General features: G+C 33.6%; 1 protein-coding gene across 1 annotated transcript; it reads right to left on the bottom strand.

The window, feature by feature from the left end:
• Window positions 1–241: 241 nt before the first annotated feature.
• Window positions 242–13162, bottom strand: LOC134714833 (heat shock 70 kDa protein 12A-like). The gene is made up of 4 exons (XM_063576445.1): window positions 12856–13162; window positions 12434–12652; window positions 5149–5302; window positions 242–1308 (listed from the first exon to the last, which is right to left on the bottom strand). The coding sequence occupies exons 1-4, from the start codon at window positions 13156–13158 to the stop codon at window positions 254–256; spliced, it is 1731 nt and encodes a 576-aa protein (XP_063432515.1). The 5' UTR covers window positions 13159–13162; the 3' UTR covers window positions 242–253.
• Window positions 13163–13448: the final 286 nt, after the last annotated feature.

The raw sequence follows: 13448 nt of genomic DNA, 5'->3' as shown, positions 1-13448 counted from the left end.
TAATCTGCTAATCGAGCCCATGTGTAATGTAGCAATTTTCTTCAAACATAATCTGTTGGCAATTTGTCGATTTGCAATCTACATACTTGTAGGTAAATAAGAACAATAAACACTCCGCACTTTCTTATAGTTCTTTTTTTATGATATAATATAAATTACTCTGTTAGGATAAATAAAGATTATTTATATTCTAGATTATAATACATAATCTTAACCCTCCACCTAAAAAATGCTGTCATTATCTGCAGTTTATTCAAATCAGATTGAAACTTGCATTGCATGTAGACCCATGCAGTTCTTCTTTAGCTATCATGCTAATTTCAGTATTTCCGAAAATATAGTTCACCTCAACTGATCGCTTCTGTTCGGTTGGACATGGAATGTCAATAGTAGCATCCCCAATGAAATGGCAATTCTCTTCATCAACGTATGAGGGATTTTTTTGGGTAGATGCAAAAATTCTCATTCCCATTTTAGCTTGATATGGATTTGCAGTTGTAAAGCCTCGTGTGATCTTGGTTCCAACTGGAACAGACTGGTCTTTTTCTATTATCATAGAAAACGTGTCGTCACAACGCTGCTCTCCGTGTCTTATTATTTTCCTGGAAATTTCATGGACGTTCGGATCAAACGATACTGATACATCCGTCCCATAGGAAAATCGCATGACACGCGAAGCAATATAATCAGGTTTGTGCCCAAACAGAACTGCCCCTTTCAATACAGATAATCCAGCTTCCTCTGGTATTACAATGCGCTTGTGGGAAAATACTTTTTTCATGGCGGATTGTATAAGAGGGCATTCGGAGAATCCTCCAACCAACAGTAGAAGTTGAACATCACTGACTACAGGATTTCGCAGGACATCTTTGACTAATTTGATTATGTTGTTTACAGTCAGTGAAAACAAATTTTTCATAATATCGGCATCTACTCTTAGTTTGTCTCCTCTGAGTGCAATTTGGTTGGCAAAGGGCGATGCCTCTATCATTGATTTAAAACTTTCATTTTGATGTTTTTCGCAAAGAGTATTGATGGTTGCGCAGGGAACGGTGAAGTTTACCTTTCCAGATGTGGTTGATTCTATTTTGCGCTTTACAGTTTCGAACTCTCGAAGCAAATCTAAATAGGCAGATGGATCCTCTTGTTTCAGAAGGTTGATTAAAGGTGCACCTAGAATTTTGACTATCATCTGAACGAATGCATTATCAACAGATGTTCCACCACAGTCACCACCACTGGCATGACACAGCTCTTTTAGATGACCTCCTTCTAGTTTTTGGTGTACTGTTATATCTGCAGTGCCACCTGCAGAATGAAATAATTAATTGAAGGACAAGAAAGAACCATCCGGAAAGCGATCTCATACCATCGCATTCACAGACATTTAAAAGACATACACATTAAAATAGTCAAGTGATTATGACTGTTCATATAACACCAATGGCATTTGTCCAAAAGTGTTATAATCTTTATCAAAACACACACATTTTTGGATTGATATATTTATTTTACTGGAAATGTATCAGAGTGTGAAGCTGACTCAATACTGCATGGTACATTCTTGCTGAAATTTAGACAAATATGAGCTATTATCAAAATTACTGATTTTTCCTTTGAATACACTCATTTTTGAAGGTTAAAGTCTTCTCTCTATATTTTCCGCCACAGAAATTTAACACTTAATAAACTAGTATAATTAGATATGAAAAATAAATAGCTATGGTTTAGAAAGTTTCAATTGCCATGTACCGAGTCATGAATATGACAGTTGTTATCAAATAGTTTGTTTCTATGTTAGTTTCCGTTTGTTTTATTGCATTTCGGTGTTTCTGCTGTTACTTTGATTTTCTCTTAAAGGTGATGCGTTCCCTCGGTTTTAGTTTGCTTCCTCACAATCGATTTATGATTTTTGAACAGCTTTATAATACTGTTGCCTTCATTAATGCATACCACTTATGCTTTGTAGGCGTGACTTAACACAACTAAGATTTTACAAAGGAAAAACTTTGGATTTTTAATGCATACTACTTAAGTAAAATGGCGTAGTTTCCCTACTTTTAAAAGTTTTATGCATACGGGTCAAGTGATGTAATTTATCTTAATTTCAGTTCCCTATGTAATATCATTATAGTTGCCGTTCTTCTGTTATAAATAGACAGCCATAATCTCAAGATTATATAACAGAGAATCAAAATAATTTGAGTAAAAAATATAAGAAGCGCTTGAATGTTTTAAACATCAATTAGCTGATAAAATGTGTATGTTTATTCAGCATTGCTTCGTGAAATTTTTAGTCTTTAAAACGAAAATTTGCAATTGATTTCAAATTGGAATCGATCATGCCAGTATCTCTGTTTCTCGAGTACTTAACTTATACCCAAGATACCCAGTAGCAATGTAAATTAATTTGGAGAGTTGTTAAAGGTTTTTAATCTTAATATATCGCCGTTTCGAAGCAACTTTTGTCAATCTATCAAAATAAAGGTTGTTCATAGTCTTTGCTTAATGCTGTTTCTGTGCAGAATAAAGCAATGTCAAATGAAAACACAAGAACCCTCGGAGTCTTGTTCAAGCCTGTGGCACTAACAAATCTTACTGGACCAAGTGTTTTTTACATAATATTATAGTTTTAAATATAAGCAGAAATAGGGGAATGGGTAAAAATGGTGACTTATGGTTTCAAAATGTTAAGACTTCATATATATCCTAAGCGCATATCTGGATTTATTTTCATCATAAAAGATCAAAACCGAATATGTATATGCAGAGAATATATGAACTAAAAAAAGTGAAGAGCTTTTTGACCTAAAAGGGCCTGAAATTAATAGATACATTTTTTATCATCATAAATCCAACTTAGTTCAACCTATGGAGCTGAAACCTTATATTTCTCAATAAATTATCTCTTTATAAAAATACAATTTAGGAAACATATATAATTAAAACTAATCATATTAGACACATTAATTGACAATTCCATTCCTATTTATTTAGCTGTTGTCCGTTTTTTTCTACTCAAATGGTAATATTAGAAATCATAGTTTTAAGAATAGGAGGAAATCGCTTATAAAGGTCACTAAAGGAAAATAATTCCGGTTTTTTAATGTCTGATAATTTTAGTCATTTTGTCTTATCTAATTTTGATGATAGTATAAGAATAAGTAGATGAGACATAAACGCCTATGAAACAACTCTCAGGAGGAACCATATGACGTGCTTTAAGAAAGATCAGCAACCATACCGCAGCGTTATAAAAGACCCCTAAATGACAAAGCCAGTATACAACAAAACGAGAAAACAAACTGCTTTATTTTTGTTCAAAACAATAATTCAAAAACAAATGTAATATTTAGCAAACACGACAGCCATTGAATCACATGCTCCAGATTTGGGACCGGCATATAATAATGTAGCAGAATTACACTTGCGAACTCCCCAAACTAATGTGTAACAGCAAAACATAAGAATGAAATATAAAAAATAGTTTCAAAAAGTTAAGTTAAACATATCATAGCGCAAACCAAGCAAAACAAATAAAGACGCTTAAAATTCAATGTTCAGATCGTACAGTTCTCGTGATTACTGAAGGCTATTTCAAAACCAACACAAAACAAAACTTAAATATTCAGTACACATCCAACTTCCAATGAACGTAGTGTTAATACGACATTAACAGTTAAAGACATGATAATGTGTTTGCTGTTTGCAGTGTCTTTTGATCTACTATAAAATAATGCAATACTATGGGTAAAAATCGTCATTCAAGGACAATAACTCATATTAGAAATCCACTGGTAAAAAGGAAAATCACAAAAATACTGAACTCCAAGGAAAATACAAACTGCTGATTAATTTATAATTAGTTTTAATATTTCTGATTTTTATACCCAACCTACGATAGTAGAGGGGCATTATGTTTTCTGGTCTGTGCGTCCGTTCGTCTGTTCGTTCGTCCGTCCGTCCGTTCGTTCGTCCGTCCGTCCGTTCGTTCGTCCTTCTGTCCCGCTTCAGGTTAAAGTTTTTGGTCAAGGTAGTTTTTGATGAAGTTGAAGTTCAATCAACTTGAAACTTAGTATACATGTGCCCTATGATATGATCTTTCTAATTTTAATGCCAAATTAAAGTTTTGGCCTCAATTTTACGGTTCACTGAACATAGAAAATAATCGTGTTGATTTCAGGTTAAAGTTTTTGGTCAAGGTAGTTAAAACTTAGTATCCATGTTCCCTTTGATAAGATCATTCTAATTTTAATGCCAAATTAGAGAATTTATTCGAATTTCACGGTCCACTAAACATGGAAAATGATAGTGCGAGTGGGGCATCCGTGTACTTTGGACACATTCTTGTTTTGCTTTTGAATATCATCTGACGAGCGTATAAAGTTTCTACAAAAATGAAAAAAATGAATTAAATCGTCACTCATGTAACCTCATAGAAGTAGTTTTGGTCTTTGGTCTTTTTTGTATTGAAATTTCGCTTCCACAGTTTCTTTCTATCTGTTTTAATTGATTTGAATATACCTTCCTCGCGTGGAAGAAAATCCGACAGAGGGATTGAATTTATTCCAAAAATACTTAAATAAGTATATCAAACTTTGAAAGCAATCACTCTTATAAGGATTCTATTGGAAATACTGCCAGTTGAAATTATTTTCGATTGAGTGATTGGTTGATTGATTATTAGAAGAATGTTTTACTTTTAAATGATCTCTTTATTTAGAAGTATAATGGTTTCCGCAAAAAACATATAAAATAGCTAGTAAACGGCATCATTCCAGGACAATAACTGCTAAAACGGTCAGTAGTTGATTTCAGTCAATGGAAAGAGACATGCTGAATTATATACAAAATTCCGTTCATGGACAGTAATGTGTAATAAAAAAATCTCATAAGGTAAATCTTACTCTGTTGGTTTTTTTTTTATCCGCTAGATGCTTTAGTGGTTGGAATATCAGCAATCCTTACATTAATCCTGTGTTATATTTTATCGATGAATCAAACCCTCAGATGCAATTTGTCAAACATATTCCAGATGAAAAACTCAGGTACAATTTGAAAACTTTTGGTCAAGTTGTTTCAGGGGGGAAGATTTAACAAAACTCTAGTCAAGATGATATAAATCTGGATTTAATGACAAAAACATACCTCCCAAGTCAATAACCATATACTTTTGTCCTGTTTCTCTCACAGTAAATCCGTCAGTGGCACCCTTCAGCTTCTCTGTAGGTAGGTATTGACAATGTATAGAGGCAGCCTCTGGCTCAAGGGCAATGCAAAGCTTTTTATGGTCGATGCCTGCCTATATACACAAAAAAGAACAAATTTATCTATTATTTAATAATTGCTGTCTGCTATGATGGCAAATGATAATATACGTTAAAGGGGCACTTGCTGTTATCAATTCACTATTTCTATTTCATAATTGATTGTAAACAAATAATGTATTAATTTATTTATGATATATCGTAGCTAGTGTCCCTTTAAACGCATTTTTCGATTGTCAAATTATCAACCTTTAAAATGACCGATCTTTCCGGAAACATATTATTGAAGGTCATTTGATATTGATGCAGTATTGATCCGAGTTCACCTCTGATTTTGATTGGGTTCATGTATAATTGCATTAATTCTATAAATGTGTAACAGGCATTCTCTTAATTTAGGCAAGATTTAGCCATTATACATAATGACTAATTTCACTTCAATCGTCATTATACATAATGACTAATTTCACTTCAATAGCCATTATGACTAATTTGTCTAGGCATTTAACAAAGTTCCTGAAAATATTGAAAGGCATTTTACAAAATGCATGATATTGTTTAAAGGAATGAAGTGTTATATTAAAAAAAATTAAACTTTGAACACGATAGCAGTTTTATTTGTAATAATTACTGAATTAAAAAAGAAGAGTTTAAAAAATAATCAAGAATACATTTTACTGAAAGTGCGACGATTATTTCTCATTTCTCAAAATGTTTGGATGACAGAACTTTAACATAAATAATATTTGTCTAGATATTTTGTAACTACATTATTTGGCGTAAAATCTGGCTTTAATCAAAAATGGAGAATACGGAATCATGAAACAGTTTGCTGTTTCATTACCTTTCCTCTAACCACTTAACTTTCGACATCATTGTGGTTCGCAATTAGCACACACGCCAACCATGAATATCTTCTTTATCATAGATTCCAAAAATCACAGTAAATAATAATCATGATTAGTTTGACTTGACTTGACTTTTTGGTTTATAGCTTTTCACGGACTTGTGCCTCGACTGGAGCAGATCTACCCATGATGAGTGATGCGTCTTTAATTAAGCCTCTTTGAATTTTCTTTATAATTTAAAATATTAAAAGGGCAAATAAAGGAAAGTGGTAAGATGTGACAAGTTAATTGGAAAAGCAAGGTGTGATTAGTGTGACTGCGTTGCTTCTAAACAAGATTGCGATAATGAGCGGGACCTCATATTTTTTTTTATAAACTAATGTACTTGAAGATAAATATGTCCAAATATGTCTATAGAGATGGTTTTTTTTGTCAAGTAATATATGACAAGGTACATATTTTTGAGAAACAAATACATGAAAAGGGTGGGGTACTTGATGTCTCAGCTGCTCACCGCTACCCAAAAAAGTTTGAAGTTGCCACCGAGTCTTAAACAGGAGACGCTTATCCTGTCAAGGCACTGTCATTTGTCTGTTAAATGCAGTTTGAGAAACTTTGCCGTATTAGTTATTATCTTTCATAATATGAGGAAGGCGCTACCTTAAATGCCAGCTTTATACTAAGACAATGTCCTATGTTTTGATTAGTTGTTGGTTGTTTAACGTCCAGTGGCAAATATTTCATGCATGTTCAGAACGAATGTCCTAGGCTACATTAACGATGGGGGATAGGACCTTTATCGGGACTCCGGGATCGGGTGTTTTTAGGTCGGGATTTCGGGATGGACCCTTTCGAGATCCGGGAATTCTTTATTCGAATTTCGGGACATCGGTATTTCGTGTTTTTAAGTCCGGGATTTCGGGATGGACCCTTTCGAGATCCGGGAATTCTTTATTCGAATTTCGGGACATCGGGATTTCGTGTTTTTAAGTCCGGGATTTCGGGATTTCGTTTTTTTAAGCCCGGGATTTCGGGATCAGGACCCCTCCTACCCCCTCCCTAATTAACGTATTGTTTATGTCTAAAATTTAATTATAAGTTTAGATGGATAATGTTTAGGGAACAAACATTGAACTGGAAAAGGCAGAAGGGTTATAGTATTTTTCCTGAAAAAAATATTCTGATTCCCAAATTGATGAATAAAAAATCTGGCCTTCCGTTTCCTTAGGAGTCCCAACATTACTGTTGAAAAATGGAGGGTCCCACTATATACATGTGTTTGAATACATTTTGTAATTGATATATTAAATAATATTCTATTGTATTGATTGTTTATATATTATAGGCTTAAATATGTCCGTTATATTAAAACTGTTTATATGGTTTTGGCTTGTATATAGGTTGTGGGACCCTAAAGTAAATGAAAGCATTATAGCACTCTTTTACTTTAGGGGTCCCAATCAAATAATCTTTATATGGTTTTTGGCTTGTATATGGGTTGTGCAACCCCTTATAATAAGTAAAGCAAAGCATTATAGCACTAGTATCTGAATTACAAAGTGGGTGCGTACCACGTAAAAGAACATATCATATGACATACAAACTTTCCGAGCTGTATTTTATAAAATAAATTCATTCTACGGAACCATTGGCAGAAGTTTCTTTGCAAGATATTGTGTTTTTCCGCGTTTGTCAATGATATCCTTCTTCTACAAATTGCCTAAAACTGAACTGGCAATTTGTTGAAATTTGCTCCGAAAATTCAGTCATTTTTCAAAATGCCTAAATTTATAAAATGCCTGTATCATATATATATATATATAAGTCTGAAAATTACTCCAAACAGTGTTAGAGTTAGATTTTCTACTGATAATTTTTTGTTCGTCCCTCAGCGGGATTCGAACTCACACCTTTGATACACTACAGCACCAATCGCTTAGCCTCATGTTCAGAACTAGACCACTCGACCAAATACGCTATATAAAAATATAACCTCAATAGTCGTAGTGTTACCTTGTCACGATAGGTTAATCTAGAGAACGACATGAGACACGTGTGTTTTTTTTAAGTAAGTAATTGTTATATTATTATTGTTATACACAATGTATTTTTCATTTGTATATATATATATATATATTTGTATATATTGTTGGGTTCATGTTTAGACGAGTTGTATATATATATATATATATCCCGTCGAGGGAAGAACCAAAAATTTGCGAAAGCAAAATTACAGACCTAACATTGTTGGGTTGATGTTTAGACGATTTGTATATACATTATGTACACAGCCATGTATCACCATCATTGATGGCGATCCGATGGATACATCTGTTGTAGAGTTGTCACTGACTCAGACGTACTTATATATATATATATACAACTCGTCTAAACATCAACCCAACAATGTTAGATCTGTAAATTTGCTTTCGCAAATTTTTGGTTCTTCCCTCGCCGGGATTCGAACCCATGCTACTGTGATATCGTGACACCAAATTGCCTGCACTGCAGCCGTCCGGCTAGACCACACGACCTCTTGGGCTCCCGGCGAGGGAAGAAACAAAAATTTGCAGTAGCATGGGTTCGAATCCCGGCGAGGGAAGAATAAAAAATTTGCGAAAGCAAATTTACAGATCTAACATTGTTAGGTTGATGTTTAGACGAGTTGTATATATTTGTATATATAACTCGTCTAAACATCAACCCAACAATGTTAGATTTGTAAATTTGCTTTCGCAAATTTTTGGTTCTTCCCTCGCCGGGATTCGAACCCATGCTACTGTGATATCGTGACAACAAATCGCCTGCACTGCAGCCGTCCCGCTAGACCACACGACCACCTGGGCTCTCAAAAAAAGAGCTTTCGGTGGGCATGTGTTACCTTTCCACGTCAGTTTTAATCTAGCGGCGTACTACAGTACATGATATATAAGGCATGAAGATGTTATTGTTACAGATCAGCTAAATTATCTATAGTAAAGGATCCTACAAATTAATGTAAGATACAGTCACAGAAAATAATTATATTCATAAGTACGTCTGAGTCATATATATATACATAAGTACGTCTGAGTCAGTGACAACCCTACAACAGATGTATCCATCGGATCGCCATCAATGATGGTGATATATGGCTGTGTACATAATGCATATATAACTCGTCTAAACACCAACCCAACAATGTTAGATCTGTAAATTTGTTTTCGCAAATTTTTGGTTCTTCCCTCGCCTCGTCTAAACATCAACCCAACAATGTTAGATCTGTAAATTTGCTTTCGCAAATTTTTGATTCTTCCCTCGCCGGGATTTGAACCCATGCTACTGAGATATCGTAACACCAAATCGCCTGCACTGCAGCCGTCTCGCTAGACCACACGACCACCTGGGCTCTACTCAATATTTAAATATTTAGATATTTATTGATTAAACCATTAGTTGTTTATGTTTGTATTGTAGAAAAATATTTGCCAGGTTGTCCTTTGTAATTGGTTGGAGTTCTTTTTTCTTTGACTTATAATACATCTTGTATGATTTGATTGCATTTTGAAAATGATTTCTTTTATGCTCTTTCGTTGTTTATGATATTCTTTTATGCTCTTTCGTTGTTTATGATATTCTTTTATGCTCTTTCGTTGTTTATGATATTCTTTTATGCTCTTTCGTTGTTTATGATATTCTTTTAGCATGTTTAGTCGTAATAAAATTGAGAATGGAAATGGGGAATGTGTCAAAGGGACAACAACCCCGACCAAATAAAAAAAAAAGCATAAGGTCACCAATTAGTCGTAATGATCATTTCAGTTGACATTCACTTAATAATTGTGCACTGGATAAGATCAGGATGATAATGATAGATGGCAGGTTATTGTCTTGAGGCAAACGAAACAAGTAATCAGGTTGAGGCCATCTTAATGGTAAAATATATATAAGAAAATTATTAAAAGATAATAACGGTTTCAATTCATCACTGTCACTAGTACTTTTGCTGCTTTCACAGATCTTCAGGTATAATGTGACTTGTATATAAAACATTAACATCTTCATGCCTTATGTACTGTATTACGACGCTAAATTATACTAACGAGGAAAGGTAGCACTTGGCCACCGACAGCTTTATATTGAGACTAAGGTGGTCATGTGGTCTATCGCACATATACATCTAGTATCTCATGACTGATATATATATATACTCGTCTAAACATCAACCCAACAATGTTAGATCTGTAAATTTGCCTACGCAATTTTTTTGTTCTTCCCTCGAAGGAATTAGAACACATGCAACTGAGATATCGTGACAACAAATCGCCTGCATGAAGATGTTATTGTTACAGATCAGCTAAATTTTATCTATTAGCCCGGCTTTTTACTGGGCCGGAAATTTAAAAGTTGGGGTTAATCTAAGTGATGAAAGACTTTTCAAAACAGGGCATGCATTTTAAAACGTGTTGATATGATTTATTTTATTTACCCCAAAAAAGATAAATTTGTATTTATCTCTGAATGGCATAATACAAATTTCCTAATTTTAGAAGTTTTTTACCATTTTCAACAGCTTTTTGTGTGCAGAAAAATGAACTGTGACACATCATTAAAAGTCCAACAAATAGAAAATTGGGATGGAAGTTTAGTGAAGAGATTAACCGCCGAAAGAAATAAGTATAAATCAATTCAGAGAGAACAATTTTAGTATCTGTATCACTTATTAACTGGAAAGCAAGGTAAATATTAAAAAACAATTCGCTCTTTCATAATATATCCTACCGTAGTCTAAGATCGTTCATCTTGTCAGTTCGTTAGGTATTTGTGTTTGAACTTAACACACGGGGAAACTCCGCATTGATGTCACTACGGTACTTCTGGCGTAGAAAAACAGTGCAAAATACGTTTTTTCTGCACTTTTGAATAAAAAAACATTTCTAAAGGTAAGTTTTCATTGTTGTTCTCAATTGTTGCCAAAAAATGCCAATTTTCTAATGCCCGTTTCAATCCCAACTTCCGAATATTTAAAAACATTCTAGAACTTCACAAAATCCCATTTCCGGCCTCCTTTGCTTTGTGTACATTCCATTCAGCGTCATCAATCTTGTAGCAGACATGCTCCTTACCTCTTTCTCGATTTTCCCGCGAAAAAAACCCAACCAAAATGAAAGGAAAACTATATGAAAAAACGATGTCCATGCCATAATTTTGAACAGGCATATAGAGTTGGTTAATAAGAAACAATTTACATTTATTTTTCATAGAATTTTCTTTTTATTCATTATAAAAAGATCGATATTCTGACCATCATGACTGTAGGTAAATATTCATACAAAATTCCCTTGATGTCAAAAGGGATGGCAAAAAAAGAGTTTTCCTGTTGAATAAAACCCAGAACTATTTCAAACTATTTTGAAGCAATATCCCAGAAAGAAATAACGTAATTGCCGTAGACTGAAAAATCCCCTAATTGACAGTAGAGCAATTTGATTGGATATAACGAATTGACATCACGTGATTTTGACGCCATTGAAATTTTAATGTAAACAAACAAGGTCAGAAGGTTCCGTATGGGACATCATCGTACATTTAGTTCCTGACAAACAATTACGAGTTATCAAGCTTGCCAACGCATGGTTATAAAAAATTAAAGCTAAGTCTACAGAAAAAATAAGAAAAAAATAGCCTTAGTATAACGACTTACCATTACACCTGGATACCTTTTCTCTTTTCAAGTAAATAAACTCATCATAGTTCACATGACTAAATTTTGTATATACGTCAGACGCGCGTTTCGTCTACAGAAGTCTCATCAGTGACGCTCGAAGCAAAAGAAAATTTAAAAGCCAAATAAATTACGAAGTTGAAGAGCATTAAGGACCAAAATTCCTAAAAGTAATGACAAATTCCGCTAGGTAATCTTTGCCTGAAGTAGAAAAGCCTTATTTTTTTCGAAAATTCAAAACTTTGTAAACAGTATATTTATCCATATAAAAATATCAATGATAATTCATGTCAGCACAAAAAGTATAAAATATCGTGTTCATACAATTCGTGCTCGAGAATACACATTGATACACCGACATTTGCTGTCAGATTTGTCTTAATTCAAGCGTCAGGCTTTTATATATATGGTTTCTTTAATACTGGTGTTTTGATACTTAAAAAAAAATTCAATCATATATTTTCTTTGTTTAAAAAAAAATTGGGATTTTTGCAGATATATATTTTTTTTTACTTCATAAATGTGAATATCATGAATGGACAAATACTAATGATTTTTTCTCATTGAAGATAACAATCAACTGTTTTTCAATACAAGCTTATCATGTGTATTACCTTTTCAGCGCTTTTTCTCATGAATTGCTTAGCGCTATCAGGCCAAATAGCTGGAACTGTTAGTACCCACTTAATCTCATGTGGTTGAACACCAGTCCCCTCAGTAATCAACAATTTCAACAAATGGTCTTTTAGTGCTTTGATAGATTGACCAAACACATCTATAGCCATTAAACTTTTACCAGCTACGTCTTCAAGTTTCATATCTTCACTTAAATCCTAGTTTAATAATAATAAATTATCTATGTATTTACAGGCAAGTAATGACCATTTTGGTTACAGTGAAATATTTATAGCTTTAAAATATTCGTGCATAATTTGATACACTTTTCAAACAGTATTTGCATTGAAGTAATACATTATTCAAAAAGTCTTTATGCATTTGCAAGTCTTTAAAATGTGTAACAATTTTAAAAAAATACCTTAGTCTGATATAATTTCATTTTAAATCTTGTGAAGTAATAGTGATCGTGGTGTTTCTCGTCTAGTACCAGTTCTGCATACTCGTTCTCTGCTTCAAATCCAAAGGAAGCCAGTTCTTTTTTCTCGTTTAGGAGTAGACATGTTGGTGTTTTAAGGGAAAGGAGTTGTCTTCCTCCAGCATTCCAAGCCTGATTAGCATGTATCTTCAGTGGATCAAGTTTAAAGTTAGCTATTGTTGAAAAGGCATATCCAGAATATGTCGTACCAAAGTCTATAGCTGCTACTAGTAGATGGTCAGACATGATATCTGCTGGCTGAAATTGAATGACAAAAATTTGCTTTCCCTGGCTAATATATGCCTCGCAGACAGCATTAGGAAATAACAACGACTTTAAGTAATATCAACATTTGGATGTATGAAAACTTTAAAGAACTTTTATGAACCAACTGATACAAAATCGTACTGATATCGATATCATGTATATGTCGTGCGCATGTTATTATTTTGTACAGGTGATTACTTTTACCAACATTTTATACAAGTAATTACTTGTATGACGCTAACATTCAAGTTATTACTTGTACAATTCCT

The sequence above is a fragment of the Mytilus trossulus genome, chromosome 4 (genome assembly GCF_036588685.1).
Source record: "Mytilus trossulus isolate FHL-02 chromosome 4, PNRI_Mtr1.1.1.hap1, whole genome shotgun sequence".
Lineage (NCBI taxonomy): Eukaryota > Metazoa > Mollusca > Bivalvia > Mytilida > Mytilidae > Mytilus > Mytilus trossulus.
Note: the sequence above shows the minus strand (reverse complement) of the source record. Positions and strands in the feature narration are given on the sequence as shown.

What these genes read in the sequence shown, in the direction of transcription:
- LOC134714833 (XM_063576445.1), bottom strand. Translation starts at nt 13,158, where the DNA reads ATGTCTGACCATCTACTAGTAGCAGCTATAGACTTTGGTACGACATAT. An exon ending in TGAAATTATATCAGACTAAG is followed by an intron (nt 12,653 to 12,855) that starts GTATTTTTTTAA and finishes TTATTAAACTAG; the next exon opens with GATTTAAGTGAAGATATGAA. An exon ending in TATGGTTATTGACTTGGGAG is followed by an intron (nt 1,309 to 5,148) that starts GTATGTTTTTGT and finishes TTCATTCTGCAG; the next exon opens with GTGGCACTGCAGATATAACA.